Source organism: Siphateles boraxobius, unplaced genomic scaffold, assembly GCF_051911475.1.
Source record: "Siphateles boraxobius isolate OS27281-9 unplaced genomic scaffold, OSU_SipBor_1 7, whole genome shotgun sequence".
NCBI lineage: Eukaryota > Metazoa > Chordata > Actinopteri > Cypriniformes > Leuciscidae > Siphateles > Siphateles boraxobius.
In genome coordinates this window covers 25,781,095-25,804,254 of record NW_027509197.1, presented here as the reverse complement: position 1 = coordinate 25,804,254, position 23,160 = coordinate 25,781,095, and the positions used below count along the sequence as shown (strand labels likewise).

Here is a 23,160-nt window from a genome sequence, read left to right as displayed (position 1 = left end):
GGTCAAATGCATTCGAACTTTTTGCCGATGGAAAGGGTTTGATCCTGACAGACGATGCACCTGACGCTACAAAGCAAAGAAGGCGAGCCTTGCTCTTACATCACGCTGGGACAGATGTGCAGGATATTTTCTCCACACTCGCTGACACAGGAGGGCCAACTGGTTACGTGCAGGCAGTAACAGCACTGAACGCATACTTTGTGCCTCAGGTAAACACGGCGTTTGCAAGACAGTCATTTTATCAGCTAAAGCAGAAAACGGGACAGACCTTGCAACAGTTTACCACATGTTTAAGGCAAGCGGCAAAAGATTGTGATTTTGGAGCTGATAAAGACAATCAAATTAGGGATGCTGTTCTGAGTCGGTGCAGCTCTGAATACATGCGTAGGAAATTGCTGGAGGAAGGAACGGCTTTGACACTTGCTCGCACTCTAGAAATCGCAGCGCAGTGCGAACGTGTTGAACTGCAGATGGCGGCGTTGCACATCTCTCCAGACACTGAAGAGAAAGAGACGGTGAGTCTTGTGTCCAGAAAAGGAGTGAGAGATCAGAAAAAACTAATGCAATATAGTAAAAGTAGTGCTGATTCAAACAAATCCTGCTACAGATGCGGACAGACAGGTCATTTTGCAAAAGATTATAAATGTTCCGCTCGTGGAAAATCATGCAGAAAGTGCAATGGACGAGATCATTTTGCAAAAATGTGTACAACAAAGGAAAGTGTAAGACAGACAGTGAAAAGAGTTGAATCAGATGTGAAAAATCAAGAATTTGCATTTGTTGTAAGAGAAGAGAGCAACATGGACAGAATAACATTTTCAGTTGGAGGTGTTAGACTACCCATGTTAGTTGACTCAGGACCAACAAGCAACATAGTGGATGAAGGAACGTGGGAAAATACTGAAAGAAAAAAAGATCAAGTGCAGCTCTGCCAAATCAGACAAAAAACTGTATGCATATTCAGCAAGTGAACCCTTACCAGTGAAAGGAATTTTCTGGTGTGAGGTCGGAATCGGAAAATGTGGCACAACAGCTGAGTTTACAGTTATTTGCCGGAGAGGGGAGCCACTGCTCGGAAAAGACACAGCAGTTAAATTAGGAGTGCTGAAGATTGGAGCTAATGTTGCTGTGGTGAGTGATGTGAACTCCATGATACGACAGAAGAACCCCAAATTGTTCTGTGGAGTAGGCAAACTAAACCCAAAACAAATTAGTCTGCACATAGACAGCACAGTGACACCGGTTGCACAGCCCCTTAGGCGGGTCCCATTCCACCTCAGAGAGGCTGTTGAGGAAAAAATAAATGAGCTGCTCCACATGGACATTATCGAAAAAGTCAATGGAGCAACCCCTTGGGTAAACCCAGTTGTCATTGTACCCAAAGTGAATGGGGAAATAAGGATGTGTTTGGACATGAGACAAGCAAACACTGCAATCCTTCGTGGGTGGTTCCCGATCCCCACAGTGGATGAACTTTTGCAAGGTATGAATGGGTCAATAGCCGCTGTTCTAGCTGGCATCGAAGGAGTAGAGAACATATCAGACGACATCATCAGCCATGCACCTGCCAAAGAGGCTCATGAGAAAAGAATGCATGCAGTACTAAAGAGACTGGAAAGCTGCGGCTTGACTCTGGATGTAAAGAAGTGCCAGTTTAACATGGACAAATTGGTGTTTATGGGCATGCTGTTGTCAGTGAAAGGCATAGGCCCGACGGCAGAGAGGGTGAGAGCAGTTGTGGAGGCAAGAGAGCCTGAAAACGTTTCAGAGGTGAGAAGCTTTCTCGGTTTAGCTGGCTATAGTAGCCGCTTCATACCTCAGTTTGCGAGCATCTCAGAACCTCTGCGCAGACTAACAAAAAAAGACACCAAATTTCATTTTGGAACTGATCAGAAGAAAGCTTTCAAAACTCTCATAGATAAGTTGGCCGAGGCCACAACATTGGCTTACTTTGACAAGGACGCACCAACTAAAGTTATTGCTGATGCTGGACCAAATGGTGTTGGAGCAGTACTAGTTCAGGACCAAAGTGAAGGAATGGTTCCTGTCTGCTATGTGAGCAGGAGCTTGACAGAGTGCAAACAAAGGTATTCGCAAACAGAGCGCGAAGCAATTGCTCTGGTCTGGGCATGTGAACGATTGCACCCTTACGTTTATGGTCGGAAGTTTGATCTCATCACAGACCACAAAGCATTGGAAGCAATTTATAGCCCTCGCTCAAAACCATGCGCACGAATCGAAAGGTGGGCCTTGAGATTACAGCCTTATGATTTCCGGGTGATACATACCTGGAACACACAACATCGCAGATCCTCTGTCACGTCTGCTGGGCCCATCAGCCAAAGGTGAGATGCACACACATAAAGCAGAGGAATATGTGCGGTTTATAGCAGTTTGTGCCACACCCAGCGCCCTGACCACCAAGGAAGTCGAGCAGATCTCAGCAAATGATGTGGAATTACAGAGACTGAGGACTGCTATTCAAACAGGTTGTTTTGATGACTGTCCTGCATACAGACATATTGCAGGTGATCTATGTGTCATTGGCCAAATAATACTCAGAGGAACAAGAATTGTTTTGCCACAGTCGCTGCGAGGAAGAGCATTACAGTTGGCACATGAGGGTCATCTTGGTGTGGTAGGAACAAAACAACACCTGAGAACAAAGGTTTGGTGGCCCGGAATGGATAGGGCCGCAGAAAGACTTGTGAGGACATGTCATGGTTGTCAGTTGGTAGCGAAACCAGATGTTCCTGAACCGCTGTCGCCCACAGTGATGCCTGAAGGGCCATGGCAAAACTTAGCCACAGATTTACTTGGTCCTTTACCGGATGGACATTCGATTCTGGTTGTTGTCGACTATTACAGCAGGTACTATTGAATATGCAATCCTCAAGTCAACAACAGCAGAAAAAGTGATTGACCGTTTGGAAGACATTTTCAGTCGGCACGGACTTCCCTTAACAATCAGGTCAGATTGTGGCCCAAAATTCAAATCCAGTCAGTTTCAGGCTTTTTATCAGGAGAACGGAATACACCATATCAGAACAACTCCAAAATGGGCACAAGCAAATGGAGAAGTGGAAAGACAAAACGCATCACTGATTAAACGAGTACGGATTGCCCATGCTGAGGGCCAGGATTGGAAAAGGGATACAACACGCCACATACAACACACCACAACGGACAAAAGCCCAGCGGAACTTCTTTTTCAGAGGAAGATCAGAGGGAAGTTACCGGACATCACAACTCCACATAGTGACCTTGAAGCTCGAGACAAAGACGCGGAGCAGAAAGGAAAAGCCATGATATACACAGACTACAGACGAGGCGCTAAGACATCAGGCATAGCGGTTGGAGATCAAGTGCTTGTGAAACAGGATAAAACAGACAAATTCACAACAACATTTCACAGTACTCCTCACAAGGTTGTACGCACAGAAGGTAACAGCGTTGTTGTTCAGTCACCCACTGGAGCAAAGTATGCACGGAATACAACATTTGTCAAGAAGTTTCTGTCTGCGGAAACACCAACATTGGATGGCCAAATGATATGTGCTCAGGAGCCAAGTAATGATAAGGAGCAAAAGGGAAGTGAAGAGGAATGCAAAGGGAACTGTGAAACATTTCAGAGAGAGGAACAGATTCCTAAACCTTGCAGACCCCAGAGACAAATCAAATTGCCTGAAAGGTTTAGAGACTATGTTGTTGAGTGACTGATAAAGGTTAGGCCATGTAAGAAGGAAAACAAGTACAAATCAGATCAAGAGTTATGCTGTGGTGCGATGCATCTGTACAGAAAGCATTGCTGATGTTCTATCAAGATGTACAGTGTTACATGTACTTTGAATGTTCTGAACGATCTTAATCTTTAAGAAAATGTGAATGTTTAATTTGGGTAAGTTCATATTCAAGTAGAGGGGGGTTGTTGTATTGATGTGACGTCATCGACGTCATCACGTACAAAGTGGAGATAAAGGATGGATGGAAGTTAAATCTGGTGTCTGTGTGGTTCGATCCGAAGTTACTAGAAAGAATATAACAAAAATAACGACTTTATTTCAACTATTAATTTTCTTCTCTATGGGCCTTGAGTTCAAGTACAGCGCATCGCTTCTGTGTTGTATGTCACACGTAGGTTCACTATTGGCCGACGCTGGTCATGTGTGTGATGCGTGTTAAAAATTATTAATGTTGCGAGCACGTAGACAGCGACGTTGCCATAGCAGAAATGCAACGTGCCACAGACGTTGGCACAACGTGAATGTGTTTGCTGAGCTTCCTGGAATTTTCATATTTTTCATACTGTTGGAAAAATGTTTTATGAAATGATAGGCATTGCCAATAAAAAAAAATATTCTAAACAATTCAAGTTTGTACTCTTGGGTCACTTTTGAAGCATTTGATGAAACTGAAATTTAAAATGAAAATGTAATTTAATAATTTTTTTCAAAGATAAAGGCCAAAATATTTTTGCAGTTACATATTAACAAGGTCATACTCGGGTATATTTAGGCTAATAAAAAAAAAAACAAGAGTAACACAAAAAATCTAGTTTGTATATTGTTGTTACTTTTGACCCACGTGCTACTTTCGTCCCAACTGACGGGCTCCAAAGTAATATAAGCAACTTATGTTCAAAGTGAAATAATACTGAAGTCGTACTGAAGTCTGAATTATATCTCTGTCTAAAACATAATCTTTTAAAATTAAGTTTTTCTGAAAAATGGTACTTCCGCCCATGCTCTCCCCTAGTATTGAAAAGTGAGGGTGCGACATTGTGAAATTGTGATATCAAAGACATGATAATCGAAATCGAATTGAATCGTGAGACCAGTGATGATTCACACCCCTGACAAATATGTAAAACGCTTAACTATGCATCAAGGAAGATAAACTGTTTGATTCCTATCTCGCTGCATCAAGGGGCATTAATGCTGATATATTCCAATAAATTTTTGTCACCTTAAAGTGTACCAAAGTGTTTTGATGTTTAAACATTAAACATTCATCAACGAACATATATTTGAAACAGAGCCAAATATCGTCAGCATAAAGAGAGATTTTATGTGAGGTATTTGCACAGATGTATAGCTGATGACTTGACACACTGCTTGAGGCAATGGCTCCACTGACAAAGTATGTTTTTTTTTATATACAAACATACTCATACTTTATATTCTTTGTATGCAACCCTACTAAAACCTGATAACTCATGTTGCATGGAAGTTCTATACGCCAATGGTTGTATTCTAACTATTTGTTTCTGTCTTTTCTCCCCAGTGGAGGAAACCCTCAGAGATGAGGTAGAAGAGTATATTAGGACTTGTAGAGGAAAGGAGCTTCCTGGATTTTTTAACTACAGAACTTTTGAGTACATTGAAAAGAAACACATTGAGGAGCTGGAGGAACCTGCTTTAAAGCTGCTCAAAAAGGTCACAGGTGAATGGCACCATAATAGTTGATGGTTTACTGTGCCCTAAATTTTATCCGGGCCCGAGCACCGATGGTGTGAGAACCCTCTTGGAATTGCTCTGTTTATGTGATTTGTTACTACTGTACAAGAAACAACGCTCTTTCAAAAAATATTGAGAGTCATACAAATATATACAATCAGTGGCAATAATGCATGCATGATCTTACCTCTGATAAACTCCTCTGCTTTCCCATCTCTTTTATTTACAGACATTGTTCACTCCTGTGTGGACCGTATTGTCAACTCTCATTTTAACGCCTTCTCTCACCTGTTGAGGGCTGCTAAAGATCCAATCGAAGATTTTTTTGATGAGCAGTTTCAGAAAGCTGTGGAGAAAATACATTATCGGTTTAAGATTGAGAAGATTGTCTACTGCCAAGACAATCTCTATAGTGACCAGCTAAACAATGTAAAACAAAACCCCTTACATGCATAAATTGTATGGCCAGTGCAGATGTGCGCGAGATGGCACACCATCTCACCTCCTATTTCAAGGTTTGCATACTTAAGTAATCTTTGTTCTTTAAAGGGTGAGGTGTGTTGTCTCAGTAAGAGAGGCACCTAACAGAACTGCAAAATATAATGATTGTTTCTAAATTCTGAATAAGCACACATCCCTCTGCAAACTAGTCAATTTCCTTCTAAACTGCTACCTCAGCTTGCAGTGTTTACAATTAACTGATCCCTTACATAAATGTGGGATAGAAGAAAAAAATAACAGAAAAAAATAAACATCTTAAAAAATATATAGAATTTTAGTTAACCTTTTACACAATTAATGGAATTATGTGGAGCGCCTGAGGAGTGCAGGCAAAGTCCTGTCCAAGTTTGTGCATTCTACATAATAATGGGTAGCACGGTTACCTCACAGCAAGAAGCTTCTTGGTTCAAATCCAGAATGAACCATGCAGGAGGCTTTTCTCTGTGGAGTTTGCAGATTCTCCCCGTGTTGGTGCATGTTTTTTTTCCGGGTGCTCTGGTTTCCCCCAAAATCTAAAGCCATGCAGGTCAGGCCAATTGGAGACAGTATATTGCCCACAAGTGTGTATGTTTTTGTGTGTGTGTGTGTGTGTGCGTGCGTGTGTTTTGTCTGTGTCTGTAATGGACTGGCCATCTTGATCTGCCGTTTCCCTACTTTTGGCCTTAGGACAAGTGATTTGGAAAACAGATAGATGCAAATTAAAATGTTGGTGGAAACTAAAATCCCTATTATAGTGGATGTTACATCAATCAATTACATGAAAAACTTGCTCCTATAACGTTTCCTGGCTGTTCCTTTATTTTAAAGTTGGCGTGAAGTAATTGAAATAATTTTTTTTAATTTTATTATTGTATGTTTCTGGTCTCTTGAATGATTCATGCTCTTTGTGAATATTTTTTTTGTTTTATTGCAAAACAATTTGGACCTTGTAATTTTTAATTAAAATATCAGAATTTTCACATGAATAGTTGCATAAATAACATTTGTCATAATTTACTGCACACATGATGCTGTTCTGATGATTGGAAATTAAAGACCATTTCCTGCTGATGCTTCACGTCTTATTGCCTGTACCCACTTTTGTCTCCTTAAAGGCTGGCTTTTACGGTTCGGAAGCTTATAAAAATGTATTTCTGTTTTTTTTAAGCTTGTTTGCATTACACCTTGTCACACAGCAGCTTTTAGGCATTTTTCTGTCTTTTGTTATATGTCATAAATGACAAGGAGGCAGACTCTCGCCAAGTCAATGGAGATGGTTGGATTGTTCCCCCCGTGGGCATGGTCTTCAGATTATGACGCGTTGCTGTGAAGGTAAATTAGTAGCAAAACTCGAGAGCACGTAGATGTGAATTTGAGAACTTGTACAATACGTTGCGCTCTGCGACATTGCGCTACATTGCACTCTGTCTCTGCTGTGTTCGCACTGGAGCCCCTGAGCTCCTGGACACGCCCCTACTTGATGATGCACTGGAGCCACTGAGGCTGGCCCCTCCCCTAACAATATAAATATAGCACATTCACATCAGTTTGCCGCTCAGTCGCGAGTTACTGTCAGTACTATTAGCTACTACAGCCTGCAGTTTGCTAGCTAGCTATGCCCAGAGCCCGTGTAACGGAGAGCCTTGGCTCTCATATAAAATCTTGGTTGCAGTTCCATTAGAATTCCACTGGAGGTGATCGCGGGCGAGTGCAGAATGAATGGGAATCTATGGAGCTAGACGGCTAAATGTATCCCTTTCTCCTGCTTGTCGTTGAATCAACATAGATTTTATTGTTGATTCCGCAAGTTCAATATAGATTATAGTCTCATTATAGTATCATCAAAGTCGAATTAACTAGTACTTATGTATTTTCGATTTCTTACAGGTTAGGTCGTTGTTGGCCGGAACACGCTAGCATTCTGCTTTTATGTGACGTCATCACATTTTGGAACGGATTTTTAGAACAGATAAGTGAACTTAAAAATGCAATTTTCTGCTGAGTGTATTATCTTAGCCCCCCCCCCCCCCCCCCCCCCCCCCCTTTTGAATGCAACTTTCAAATTACTTGACAAAAAATTACATCCTGAGAAAAGTGAATTTCTAGGGGTGAAACCCCATTGACTCCCATTCATTCTGCACTCGCCTGCGAGCGCCGCCGCATGGACAGAGACGTGTTACTGCAGCCAGTCCAGAAACCGGAAGTAACCAGACAGTGCCAATTCTCTTCTATTTGACATTCTCTGCTATGCCTTCGTCACGGAAATGCGTACTACAGGGGGTGCTTCTCAATATCCCTCCTCGTCTTCTCGCTCCTCTGTCCTCCATCCTATGACCCGGAAATCAATCAAGCACAGCAATCTTGAAGGACATCTCAATTCTCTAATTGCACCGTGAGGAGTGGAGGATCGAAGGATCGAGGAGTGATGAGGCTTTCAGAGGAGTCATGAGCGAGGATACACAGCTGTATCCTATGCGGAAGTGTTTTATTGACTAAACGTGACGCGCGTATACATTCTCCTCCCCCTTCACGTCGGTCACAATAATTTGAATTTGTACTTTACCCTTGCTGTTTATATAAACCACACATCTCACATATTTCAACAGGGGATCTTGCTTTATTATTATTCATTATGAATTTCTTAAATAAACAAACTTCAACAATATAAGGGCAGATCCTTTGAGCGCTGCTGATGACGCTATGAAGTGACACTCGAGTGATCAAGTGTTCCAATGTATAAAAAAAGCTTTCATTCAATTCCTCTGTCCTCATTTTCTTTCCTTGCAACCTTCCCTCACAACCTACAGGGGGAGGAGCTGAGGCGCTAGGAAAGGAAGCGAGGAAAGGAAACGAGGATGCACAAATAAGAAATGAGAAGCACCCCTGGATGCGATCCCATACAAAACAGATCGGTGTCCTTATTTAAATTTCCGAAAAAAGAAGAGGTGGATTTATTTTGTGAATAGTCACCTTTATGGATTTTACACAAAATAGTTTTATAAAATTTCGCTGGAGACAACTAGGATTCACTGATAATCCGCTGTTACTGGTGATTCGGGCCGAACCAAACGGCAACCTCCCTGGGTGCTTCTCAATATCCCTCCTCGTCTCCTCGCTCCTCTGTCCTCCATCCTATGACCCGGAAACCGATCGAGCATAGCCATCTTGAAGGACATCTCAATTCTCTAATTGCACCGCGACGAGTCGAGGAGTGAGGAGTGAGGAGGCTTTCAGAGGAGTCATGAGCGAGGATACACAGGTGTATCCTATGCGGAAGTTTTTTATTGACTAAACGTGACGCACGTATACATTCTCCTCCCCCTTCACATCGGTCACAATAATTTGAATTTATACTTTACCCTTGCAGTTTATATAAACCACACATCTCACATATTTCAGCAGGGTATCTTGCTTTATTATTATTCATTATGAATTTCTTAAATAAACAAACTTCAACAACACAAGGGCAGATCCTTTGAGCGCTGCTGATGACGCTGTGAAGTGACGCTCGAATGATCAAGTATTCCAATGTATAAAAAAAGCTTTCATTCGATTCCTCCGTCCTCACTTTCTTTCCTTGCGTCCTTCCCTCACAACCTACAGGGGGAGGAGCTGAGGCGCTAGGAAAGGAAGCGAGGAAAGGAAACGAGGATGCACAAATAAGAAATGAGAAGCACCCCCTGTCTCTTGAAACCAATACGGAAGTGAATTAAACTGCAATTCATCGACTGGCCGCTTGATGCTGGCAGCAAAAGTGAGTCAAAATTGTATCTCCCCATGTTAAAAACATAGACAGTAAAAGAAATGGACAGAGCGACCCCGTTGATTTCAACGGAGAGAGTTGAAGCCAAACATGGGTACTCACTTCCTGATAGCCAAGCGTTCTGCACAGGCTCAAACTGAGCTTGATGACGTAGATGTCACGTGAGCAACCTGACTGGGAGTTGTAAATCTTCTAGTAGCTGTGCCAAGACAAATCTTAATCACCCGTATACAGTCACCCAACCGCGACCTGCAGCAACTTTTGGTAAGTATTCTGATTAATTATTTTGTCATTTTCCTTAATATTTATTTATTTAAACTCACATTTACAATATGACATCTTACATTAAAACATTATAGGCCTGGCAAAAGAAGTGGCTAAAATCGACTTTAAAATATCCTACTTTTGGATTGTAATCGTTTGAGTAGCCTGCAGTTCTAGTAATTTTAGTTAGTTAGTTTATTTAGCTTATTTTGAACATGTTTATATATATATATATATATATATATATATATATATATATATATATATACACACAAACACACACACACACACACACACACACACACACACACACACACACACACACACACACACACACACACACACACACACACACACACACACACACACACACATATATATAATACAATCAAAAATAACAGATAAATAAGTACATGTACATCTCAGCACAATCTTCCAAAATTATTAAAAGTGATTCAAATAGGCACATACATACATAAACGCACACATTTACAATTGTTCTTTTTCGTTTCCTTCTACATCAAACAGAATAATAACCCATCCAAAAAAGACTTATTAGTATATAAGCCCAGGAACCATACTATAAAATACTATCCCCTCGCGTCATTTTCGTATATTCAATGTGACCATATAATATTCCAAAATATAAATCATGTAGTTTTGGCTAATAAATCATGATCAAAAACACTTGAACAAAAACGTTTTTCTTTATTTCACGTTATGTAGGCTAGGACATTTGTACATGGCTTCCGAACGGGATCACATTCATCTTCAAGCGTAGATCTATAAATAAATAAAGGAACAACGTTAACCGCGATAGACATTGAGATGGGTTTTTTCTTCTTCCATTGCATGTATAATTTCCTGATAATTTCCCCATCCCCCGTTAATAGGTGAAGTAGATAAATAATTTAAAGTTCGTGGATAAATGTTACTTCATATGTATTCACTTGCCACATATCAAATTATTTCGAATTATTTCAAATTCATCAAAAACGTTGTTGAAATATTTTGTCGCGTTGCTTTTATGGACTCTATCTATGCCATGGGCTGACTTTAGACAGTAAAAGATTGCCTGCGAGCTTCTCCTCTTGTCTATACGGTAATGTCTCTATTGTGCGACATAAAGTCGCGTGGTTATGACGCAATTTTTAGCCTATTTTTACAAGAATGGCTTCTACGGGGCCATAACGTAAGATACAAAGTAATGGAGCCTTTTATACTTTGTCGTGTTTCTTTAGAAATAAATAATGGACAAATGGAGTCTTTGGACGCCTCAGATGTAAAGTTATTCGCTGTCAAAGTGACGCCAAAATGAATGGGAGTCAATGGGATGCTAACAGCAGGTGATAGCCAGCTACAATGGCGGCCCCCGGAGGCAGCTTCAACTTCCGGCTGATGGATTACCCCCTTGGTTAAAAAGCCCAACTTTACAGCAGAAAAAAAATATGTTTACAACCTGGTGTCTAAAGTGGTTTTGGTCTAAACAGCTATATATATTTCATGACAACTGTGAGGGGGGTGCATTTTTTTATAACTCATCCGTTTCAATTATATTAAGCCTTAAAGGGGTGGTTGATTGCGATTTCACTTTTTTCATTTTAAATAGTGTGTAATGTTGCTGTTGGTGCATGAACAGTATCTGCAAAGTTGCTGCACTGAAAGTTCAACGTAAGCAGAGATATTGTCTTTTAAAAATCAGGAAGTTTAATGCCAAAAAAACGACTCGAATGGGACTACAACGAGATACTTCCCCGGTTTTATACGTAACTAACCCATAAATTTACATCAACCCTCACTCCAGAATATGCAAAAAAAGGGGGCATGGCCATATTTCTGCGGCTTTGTCGAAGAGGAAGAGTTATAGTGGAGAGCAGTAGCCATGCCGTCGAAAGTGTGTTATTTTCACCCAGCTGTCAGGTCTTGTGTTCGGGCTTCCTACGGACGCTGTAGTTCGTCAACAATGGCTAAAATTTATGTTTGATTATGTTCCTGAAAATTACAATCGTAGTACAGTAAAAACTACAGTAAATGACAGAAACTATCTTTGAAAAAAAGATATGTGAAGTGTAATTTAATTGTTTAGTTGGTCTCACGACGCAGGGTTTATGACCTATACTGGGACCAGTCAAGGGAGGGGGGGGGGGGGGGGGGGATGGGGTTTGGGGTACAAAATTACTGTAGTTTTTATCACACTGATGTAATTTCAAGTGTTTGTTTTTAAAATAAGTTTGTTTTTAATTAGTTATTTGATGCTATAAAAACGGCGCTGTGGCGTCATGATTGACAGCTGTGATTGACAGGTTCTCTGCGCGAAGTAGTCACAACGGACTTTGTTTCGGGAACTTTGGTGAATTGAGGAGATTGGAGCTTTAAATTTAATATCTAAATTTCTATAATTAATTATTTCACACGGGCATAATGGGTTGTTCTGTAGTAGAATGTGCTAACTTATTTTAACGAGGTACTGCAATCACCAGTCATCAAAATTGGAGCAGAATGGAACAGAAAGGCCACTTAAAAAAAGGGCAGGGGCGTGTGCTTGCGATTGATTCCGCGAGAGTGAGGGCAGAGCGGTGATTTCACAGCTTTACTTCCTGCGCACTACTGCGCAGGTCTGGTCCCGAAATCACAACTGCGCGGACTCAAGTCCCAAGATGTCAGCGCCATATCGGGACACTGGCGGCTTCACTTCTCATCAATGGAAGAGAGCGAAGGGGCGTCGTCCATCTTTTTTTACAGTCTATGCTCAGGCTAAGGAGCTTTTTGCCCATTTTCGTTTATCCGGGAGTGACGCGTGGTGATGCGCTGCCAAAATGGCGACATCACCAGCTCACTGGGACAGAGAATGTCCTTAAGAATGTGTTTGATCTTGGACTGGACGCTCCTCTTTATCAGTCAACTTCGGCTACTACACCTGATTCATTTGCTCAATACCTTGATGAGGTGCTGTTGTTGCACGGGTCCGCCTTCACTGTGGGTGAGGCGGATAACGACGCAGACACTCAACCACCATCTCCAGCCATCAACTTCACCACACCTCTGGTCTTCATCTCCGGTCCTGAGTCTCGTCCCGCCGAGACCGTCCTGCCTGATTCTCGTCCCGCCGAGACCGTCCTGCCTGAGTCTCATTCCGCCGAGACCGTCCTGCCTGAGTCTCATTCCGCCGAGACCGTCCTGCCTGGGTCTCTTCCCGCCGAGTCTGCGCTCCCAGTCAGCCCTGCCGAGCCTGCGCTCCCCGTCAGTCCAGCCGAGCCTGCGCTCCCCACCAGTCCAGCCGAGCCTGCGCTCCCCGTCAGTCCAGCCGAGCCTGCGCTTCACGTCAGTCCAGCCGAGCCAGCACATCTCGTCATGCAAGCCAGAGACTGTTCACGTCATGCACATCGGGCCAGAGACTGTTTACGTGATGTTTCCCAAGCCTGTCCCTGTCCCAGAGCCTACCCCTGAGCCTGTCCCGGTCCCAGTCCCTATCCTAGAGCCTGTCCCAGAGGCTTTTTCTGACTCTGTCATTCTCCCCAAGATTTTTTTGGGGAGGGCCATATGTCCTTGCCGTGGTCGCTCAAAGGCCCACGGCCACCCGAAAGGACCTCTCCGTCATGGCCACCTGAAGGTCCTTTCCGCCATGGCCGCCCGAAGGGTCGTCTCCACCATGGCCGCCTGAAGGGTCGTCTCCACCGTGGCCGTCCGAAGGGTCGTCTCCGCCATGGCCTCCTGCACAGCCTGCACCGCCCTGGCCTTGAACAGTCTGCTCCGCCCGGGCCGCCTGCACAGTCCTCTCCGCCCTGGCCGCCTGCACTGCCTGCTCCGCCCTGGAGGCTTCCTGCCAATGTTAGACCCTGGTCAGCCTTCAGGCCGACTACACCCTGGTCAGTCTTCAGGGCGCCCACCCCTCACCCCTGTTGATGTTTTATGGCACGAGGTCGCGCCTTTTTGAAGGGGGGGCGTATTGTCACAGTCTTCGTCTGCACCACTCTGTCTTCATCTGCACTACACTTCCCAGAATCCCTTGTGTCTTCACACCTGAACTCACTCCCTCATTTACCCACCTGTTCATTGTCATCATCATCCGTGTCACCTGTGCTCACCTCGTTATTGTTGATTTGTGTCTGTATTTAGTTTCCTGCTGTTCAGTTTAGTCCTTGTCGGTTCTTGTGCTTTAACCTTACTTTGTGTGTGTACCCTCTGCCCGTTTGCTTGCCTTTACCTGTTTGTTTATTGTTACATTCCAACACATTCTTTGATCAATGTAAATTAAGTCGTCCTTTAAAGAGAACTTGCCACTTGTCAAAAGATTCAAGAATTCACTTTATAACTTTATAATAAAAAAAATGGTGAACGGTTGTTATGGCGGTCTTTAACACTAATTAAAATGGTGAAAGGTTTTTATGGTGGTCTTTAACACTAATTAAGACACACACACACAAGGGGTTGTATTCGCTATAACAGCCGCCTCGCTCTACATTATGCCGCTTATTACATGGCTACCTACCAAATAAATCAGTAATTTGACACAAAATATTTATTTAAAAAGGAGTTTGATATAAAAATATGTATTGCTCCAGAGTGAACAGAACTGTGTCCATGGCAACACTCTGTTTTTCATGGCAACGGTGTGTTATACCAGAGACTATTTATATTAATGAATCCACCTTATTCCTGACGAGTTTACTGCGTTTTGAATTATAGGTGGCACTTCCGGTTTGGGGAACTTCCATTCAAAAAGAACGAATCATTTCAAATCATAAGTTTGCCCTACAAATAAAGCTGATCCGTCAGTTTGACTTAATGAGCTATCAGTTTTCTTTCATGTTTTATCTAAGAATAACATGAGAATAACGTAACACTTGATATTTTAATGTGACATGTTATAACAAGAATAAAGCAAGAGCTCTGCATTCTTTTCCTCATGATTATTTTCTTTTTTTCCTTTTGAATTCCGCTGTAATAGTATGATAAAGGTCAACATGATGATTTGTATGATTTGTGGTCTGTTCTCCCGATTTAATTTACAATGTATACCATTAATAATTCACTGGAATGCACGAAGAATCTCTTTTTTTTCCCCTTCCCAAATCCTCAGTCTCTTTCCAGTTCAGTTCAGTTCAGTTCAACTTTATTGTCAGACTCAGGGTCCATTAGAAAACCATACAACATTACAGACACCCAACACCCTAAAACCCACAATTAATTATAAAAGACAGTTATACCAGTGCTTCCACAAAGGTGACTGGTATCGCACAACACTTTTACTAGGATTTGTCAGCAGATTAATAACTCCATTCTGAGAGCCATTAAAGCTTAGATTGTGGGTTGACAGAGTAAACTGTAGGTGGCGATATGTTTCTATGTTTTCCATCCGTCAGTAACGCCGAAGAAGGCAACATTGGTCTTCCATGTCCTCTGCTCCATCTGTCCTCCTCGCTCGGCACCATGTTTGTTCTGCACTCTCTGTTTCGTACTGCGCACTACAGATATGCGGCTGCCGCTCAGTTTCATGCATCTTTAAACTGCAGTAGCGCAAAAGTCGCTGTTGTAAGTAGTTATGCCGAGCCGACCCAAACTGTCGTTGTACGTGACTGTTGTTGGCGCTCGATGTCAAAATACCTAACGTTACACGTTTTAGTGTCCCATTTTAGTGCTGTATATTGTGTGAAATGAATAGATTTCATGAATATCTACATTTCAGTGGGGGGTTTTACTGTGTTCTCAAAGTAGGTCTTTCTCAGTTCTTGTAGAGGCGTTTCATGTCACCCTGTGTAAATTGGTAATTTGCATAAAACAGAAGAGATCAGTGACACTTTTATAATAGGCCTACATGTAATGTTAACGGTACGAAAAAATAGTCACTGTCAGGTAGTAATTATCTCAGAATAAACCCCGACGGGCAGCGCAGCAACAATATTGCAGTAATATTCATACTGAAGTTCTTGTTTAACCTTCACTAATCGATAAATAAGACGAAGATGGCGCCAGTTGCGTTTTATTCTAATATGCAAGAAAAGAGAGTTGAGTCCCATGGTGACATGAAAGTATCCGCTAGTATCATCAAAGGGACTTTGTTCACCCAAAAATTTAAATTTTGTCACCCTCTTGTTGTTCCAAACCTGTATTTTTTTCTTCTGTTGAACATAAAATAATATTGTTAAGAATGTTGTTTTTAACCAGACAGTTGACGGTGTTACGGATAAACTGGGGAACGCGCGTGCACGCAGATAGTTTTACCTGGATTTCCAGCAGATGTTAAACGGCGACAGATGCATGCCCTATTTCACGGATCACCTATTAAAAACGAATATTTCACCAGTTGTAAACACTGGTATGCGAATAAAGCACTTTGTTTTTTCAATTTGCAATTTGACCCAATTTCAAAATAGTTTAACAGAAAGCACGCCTATGTTAACACGGGTCAATCGGACAAAACAGACTTGCCAGCGCACTTCAGAAGACGTGTAAGCATTTTCATCTCAGCATCATATTTTCTTGAGTGCATGTGATGTCATGAGTTCTAATTACAAATAACAACAGATTTAGATTAAGTTAAAGTAGCTATAGGCGACCTAAAAGAAACATAAATTTTCAACAAGTTGCATTTATTGATCTGCATATATAGCCTATATATATTTTATAATGGATCTATTCTTTTTTTATATAAAACACTTATTGGCTCTTATATGGTAATATTGTATTGTACATTATGCTCAGTATGGAGCATGACATTGAATGTTGTGTATCTAATGTCTTTATTGGACATGAGAACACTTTGTCTTCAGTGATTAAAGTCCTGTGAAAACAGATTTTATTACTAAAATTAGCAGAATATATGATATAGTGATGATGATGAATTACTACAAATATATACTGATATTCTCTACGGCTAATATTCACATAGGCCTACATCACTAACATCTTTCTTAATCATTTGTCACCTCACATGGATACCATGACCCTCTCTAAAACAATAGGAAATGCTTTATTGTTTACTTTTTTGCTGACCTCTTTAACAAAAGAAATGTGAGACAATGGTCTGTCAGTCTTATAAATAAAATGTAATGGGTGTGGGCCTATTTTTATGTAATATAAATTTGAATTATGCCATTTCTTTTCATTTGACTGGTACCATGATTCTCATTAACATATTCTCTTAACTTGTTATTCATCACATCATGTGCTTTCATTGTTGTCGTCTGCTAACCGATAAAAAGGTCTATAAATTATTGTCATTATTGTAACTGGTGTCAATGTTGTTAGGACATATACTACTACAGCAAATTGATGCAATTAAAGTTAGACAAATCAAAAACTTTGCAGGATAACCAATATCCTGATAATATTGCTCAAGAAAGGAACACTATAAAGAGAAGATGTGAAAATTTCACAATGAATGGTAATGGTGTGTTAAACTGGTCTGACTATAAAAATGTATTACAACTGTGACATTTATTTACTAATATAACATGATTACATTAGATGGAGAGCAGCATTGGTAACTGGCCAATGGGAAAGAAACATTTATACATTGGAAAACAAGTAACTGTTCTTCATTAACATGTAACTTAATCTAAAGTTTTTTCTTCCTTCCTTAGATTGAATTTTCAGAATGTGGAAGGTGAGACTGTGTGGTCAGACCTTCCAGAGTTGGCAAATACAGCTCTCCTGCATGCATGTACATTTGCCTATTTCTTTTTCTTTTGTTGTTGTTGCTTTCATACCTGTTAGCTAATGAATATGTTTGTTGAACATTCCCCTAAATAAATGCTGTGGGTAATTCACTGGATCCATAAGCTACGGCTTATCAATTTTCACCTCTATTTAGGAACATTTATGGAGTGTACTTTATGCTTGATGCTTTAACTCATTACTCAGCAACATTAAAATAAATAAATAAATGTTTGACATGTCCCTTTAACCGCAGTATTGCTGCTCAATTTAAATTAAGCCACAAATTGGCATCATAACAATAATCTGTGAATATACACGCACTGCAAAGACATGCAATAGCATAAATTATTTAATCTACTTACAGTTTTCATTAGATACTAATTTCATTGAAACGAATGTAACAAAATAATGTGGGCGTGGACTGTGCGTCTTGAAATTAAAACTTCCCTTAAAGTCATCTGAAACACACAGTGGAGTTGCGACAGAGTAAACAACAGAGCCCTAATATGATACAAACATTTATAAATAACGTGAACAGCTTTTAAATCTGCTTAGTGAAAAATTTGCTGTAACGAATCTGTCGCCGCTAACATCTGCTGGAAATCCAGGTAAAACTATCTGCGTGCACGCGCGTTCCCCCAGTTAACTTGATCCCCAGTTGATCCGTAACAACGGCACCCATTGACTTCCATTTAGTTTTTTTTTTTTCCTATGGAAGTCAATGGGTGCCGTCAACGGTCTGGTTACCAATATTCATCAAAATATATTATTTTGTGCTCAACAGAAGAAAGAACCCCATACAGGTTTGGAAGGGTAAGTAATGAGTAAGTTTTCATTTTTGGGTGAACTACCCTTTAAGACAGATGAACATTGATCTATTGGTTTTAAGTAATCCGGAAGGCTTTTAATATTTTTTTATTTACTGATCTCCAGCTCGTCACAAAACACACGCCGACAAGAGTTCTGAGTTCTAACTTTTAATCTTTTATTTATTTTTTCATTAGGTGTTGTCTGGATGTGGTGTTTATGATGGCACTGAAATCCATGAGGCATCAGCGTGAGTAACTTACTAGTTTTTTTATGTCTCTATACTATTTTTCTTTCTTTAGTTATTTAGCAGATTCACAAAAATCTAGTTCTATAAGAGACAGAAGGTCTCTTTGTTGCATGGATTTCATGCCAAGTTTGACTTTAGGGCCTAGGACAGGGGTGTCCAAAATGGGTCGTGGAGGGCCACTGTCTGTCATGCAGAGTTTAGCATCAATTTACCTCAACAAACCTGCCTGGAAGTTTCTAATATGCCTAGTAAGACCTTATTTAGCTGGTTCTGTTGTGTTTAATTGGGGTCGGAGTTTAACTCTGCAGGACAGTGGTCTTCCAGGAGCAGGATTGGACACCCCTGCATTAGGAGTTCGCGCTTGAACTGTTTGTGTATGTAGAATCCTTGTGCATCTAAGTCGGGGAGGTGCAGAAGTTCAGATGTTTGCTCCCGATGTGTCTCAGATGCATGTGATAGACCACGGCAAAGGTCAGCCAGTGGAGACAGAGTCAAGGTGAAGTGTCCTCTCAGTTATTCGTTTTTAAGATTACACCTTTAAAACAATTCATTGTGTACCTTAGGATATCTGTACACTTTTGTGTTTTTATTACTGTAGGAGTTCAATTATTAACATATTATTAACTCGCTCAACTTTTCTTTTTATATAGGAACGTCTTATCAGAATCAGCGCGTATCGCAAGGGGCAACATCACTGACCTGGCAAAACTGAGTGCCAGTACTCATGATGCGGTCATCTTCCCTGGTGGTTTCGGTGCAGCTAAAAACCTGTGAGTGCTGTGACTTCTGACCTATAATGCTGCCAAAATCATAATCATGCACTGTTTGTTCGTTGGCCAAAGGACAACTGGCCCCCCGACTGTGCCTGGGTTCTCCCAAGGTTTTCTTCTCCATTGTGTCAACTGGTGGAGTTTTGGAACCTTTTTTGAACCTTTTTCGCCTTTCTTCGCCTTTGTCGCCATTGGTGTTTGGCTTGCTTAGTTGGGGACATTTCATTTTATATTTAACAATATTATTACAACATTATTTTCCTGTTATCTCTGTAAAGCTGCTTTGAAACAATCTGTATTGTAAAAAGCATAATATAAATAAAGGTGACTTGACTAAATGTGATAAACTGGACTTGCTTTTTAAAGATAAAACCAATGCCAAAAACTTTTTGATAAACATTGTTTGCATTTAGATATATTTTAATTTGCCTCTGACATTCCTGTCCTCATCTCTCTGTATGTTGTCTTCTGCATCTGTACCATCATCAGGTCAACATTTTCTATTGATGGGAAGGACTGTAAAGTGAATAAGGAAGTGGAGCGGGTTTTAAAGGACTTCCATAAAGCAGGAAAGCCAATTGGGTAAGTTGTTATAAATTACTATCTATGTTCACCTTATTTTACAACGCAGAAGTCAGAGAATATGTGATTTGAGACTTCTGATTCTTTAGCCTCTCTAGATAAATAACTACAAGAATAACAAAGTGCTTTAAACGGTTAAACTATTTGCGCTACAAACCAGTGTGTTTATAATTACGAAAAATTCAAGTGCTATGATAAGGAAGGTCCTGTCCCAAATTTGTTCACAGTTATTTGTATAGCGCTTTTCACAATACATATCATTTCAAAGCAGTCTTTCAGAAAAATGCATGCATCTACCATACAATTTAGAGTGATCTGTTATCAGAAATGACTGTGTCCAAGTAAATATACAAATCACACAGTCAGCTAACAATGTATTCATTTAAGGCAGAAACAATTAGCTTGTTTAAGTCATTATTACAAGTTGTAAACATTATGATACAATATATAAATTTAGCATTGGTGCATGTTGATTAAGAGCTTGCGTCATCTGAAGTCCTCGCAGGAGTTGACGTCATCTCTTCACAGGTGTTAGGGCATCTGAAGTCTTCGTAAGAGGCTTGATCCAAACTGGAGCTGACACACTCCTAAGATAAAACAGAGCAGCAAATAGAAAATAATTAGCATAGCTGCTGTTCATTACATTAAGTGTTATGACTGTACATGGTATTATGTGAATGCTTGGCTAAAAAGAAGTCTCTTTAATTTAGATTTAAATTTTGAGAGTGAGTCTGAGCCCCAAACATTATCAGGAAGGCTATTCCAGAATTTAGGAGCAAAATGTTAAAACACTCTCCCTCCTTTAGTGGACTTGGATATTCTTGGTACAACCAAAAGTCGAGAGTTTTGTGACCTTAAAGAGCATGATAGATTGTAGGGCGATAGAAGATCAGTTAAATACACTGGAGCTGAACCATTTAGGGCCTTATAGGTCCGTAGCAAAACTTTGTAATCGATACGGAACTTAATAGGTAACCAAATGGCACATTTATGTGGACTTACAGTGGCCACTGCGATTATGTCTATACAAGACTGTAGGGTGTCCCATTTTTCATTTTAGGTTTCAGAAGGGTGCTTGCCGAGCAGCCCCTTCGCAGCCGATATGCTCCCCCGTTGGGCACTTTTACTGAGCCCGCACTGACCCTAGCTCCGCAGCAGACTTCTACCTGACAATCAAAGTGGCATTATATCGCATTAAGTGTGGACTCGGAGGAAGACCGCAAGATCTTAGGGCCCCTGTTGGGACAGGGCCAGGGTTATGATGTGCTTTGAAATAAAAAGATTATATTTGACAAATCAGACTTTATATGCATGCTTTTTTAAAAAAAAATTTTTTTTTTTTAATTTTTATATAAAGCACTGACTCCTTGTCTTATGGTCCCAAGGTTGTGCTGTATATCTCCAGTGCTGGCAGCGAGAGTTCTTCCTGGTGTGGATGTGACGGTGGGTCATGAAGAGGAGGAAGGTGGGAAGTGGCCATATGCTAGTACTACACAAGCCATCACTGCACTGGGAGCCAAACATACTGTTAAAGAAGTCACCATATCCTACCTGTACAGAGTACTCTTCTCTTCTCTTCTCTTCTCTTCTCTTCTCTTCTCTTCTCTTCTCTTCTCTTCTCTTCTCTTCTCTTCTCTTCTCTTCTCTTCTCTTCTCTTCTCCATGGAAGTCAAAATTATTACATACTGTAAGATAAAAAGTCCAAATCATTACATACCAAGTCATAATTATGAGATAAAAAGTAGAACATTTTATTGTCATGATTTCAACTTGTCTTATTTAATTTACTTCTCATTAATCTTATGAGAGCTTTGTTTTTTTGAATTAACCTTAACCTTCCATCCTTACGAAGCTCATGTGGACCAGAAGAATAAGGTGGTGACCACACCTGCATTCATGTGTGAAACAAAGTTGCACTTGATTTTTGATGGGATTGGTGCTATGGTGAGAGACGTCCTAAAGCTCAGCGGGAAGTAAACGTCCAACCAGTATATCAGTATCTTCATCATTATCACTCATATAGGATCTGTAGCAGACTGCAAAAAGGAAAAAGAATAGTCTATTTATTGCTGTGATTTGCAAAACAAGACTGTGAAAGACTTGACAGACATTACTAATCAAACATGTATCTGTCTGACCGTGTTAAATTGTATTTTGGTGAATAGCCAGCAGAGGGCACTCTCCGTTTTTGAAAAAAGTAAATGTGAACTAAATGTTTCTTAATTTTGAAAACTTGTAACTTGCCATGTAAAGGAAAGCTCATCAGTTTATAAAAAACAGTGCACCAATAAAAGCTTAACATGTCTGTGTTCTTTAAATATATTAGAAACGAGTGTTCAAATATGAAGTTTGAAATTTTTGAAACTGAAAATAAAGTAAATAATTTTCAATAAAATGAGTGTCTAGTCATTTAGTCAGAACTTAATGTAATGCAGTAATGTGCTAACTGAAAATCAAGTTATTTCAAACTCAAAATATTTTCTTTAATATGATAATACCAATTATTTATTATTGTTTATTATAATTATTTAATACCAATGACAGGGTTGTGTGCAATTCAGAATTAAATTGAGAATGCCTTTTAAATTACACTTCAATTCTGAATTTGAATTGAGTTAACAAACAGGATGCAGAATTGTCGTTTGAATGTGAATGTACACTACCATTCACAAGTTTGGGATCGGTAAGGTTTTTGAATGTTCATTGATTTTTGGTGCTTAATGTAATTTCATAGCAGATAATCTGTAATAATCTTTTTTTTTTCTTTGCCTAGAGTCTGATGTAAAAAGTGTCATAGCTTAACCCATTCTCTCCAACTCTAAAGAGAAGAAATCAAATATTATAATAACATTTAATACATTTGTTCTGTCTGACATACAGATGTTCAAATGTTCATTTTTAAAGTGATTGTCTATGGTTAGGAAATCAGGTGGTCAAGGGAGAAGTGTGTCCTGGAAACTGAAGAGAGGCAGAAAGACAGTGAGATAAAAGGAAACAGGTGTGTTTAGACTAACAGGATTAGTCACACGTCTAGCTAGAGGCGCTGATCATCGTATGGAATCACGCAAGGCTACACGCACCTCTCTGTCCACACACTCATTTCCTGAGCATCCACCCACATCATATTGA

General features: G+C 40.4%; 1 protein-coding gene across 1 annotated transcript; it reads left to right on the top strand.

Annotated features, from left to right (window-relative positions):
- Positions 1-15,323: 15,323 nt before the first annotated feature.
- gatd3 (glutamine amidotransferase class 1 domain containing 3) lies at positions 15,324-22,426 on the top strand. The gene is made up of 7 exons (XM_077215243.1): positions 15,324-15,495; positions 18,627-18,679; positions 19,062-19,175; positions 19,330-19,449; positions 19,939-20,031; positions 21,417-21,573; positions 21,880-22,426. Exons 1-7 carry the CDS (start codon positions 15,394-15,396, stop codon positions 22,006-22,008), a joined length of 768 nt encoding a protein of 255 aa, XP_077071358.1. The 5' UTR covers positions 15,324-15,393; the 3' UTR covers positions 22,009-22,426.
- Positions 22,427-23,160: the final 734 nt, after the last annotated feature.

Excerpts from the sequence above, each read along its gene's own strand:
- gatd3 (XM_077215243.1), top strand. The coding sequence starts at position 15,394 with ATGTTTGTTCTGCACTCTCTGTTTCGTACTGCGCACTACAGATATGCG. Across the intron at positions 18,680-19,061 it reads GAAATCCATGAGGCATCAGC|AATCCTTGTGCATCTAAGTC; the intron begins GTGAGTAACTTA and ends TTGTGTATGTAG. Across the intron at positions 19,450-19,938 it reads TTCGGTGCAGCTAAAAACCT|GTCAACATTTTCTATTGATG; the intron begins GTGAGTGCTGTG and ends TACCATCATCAG.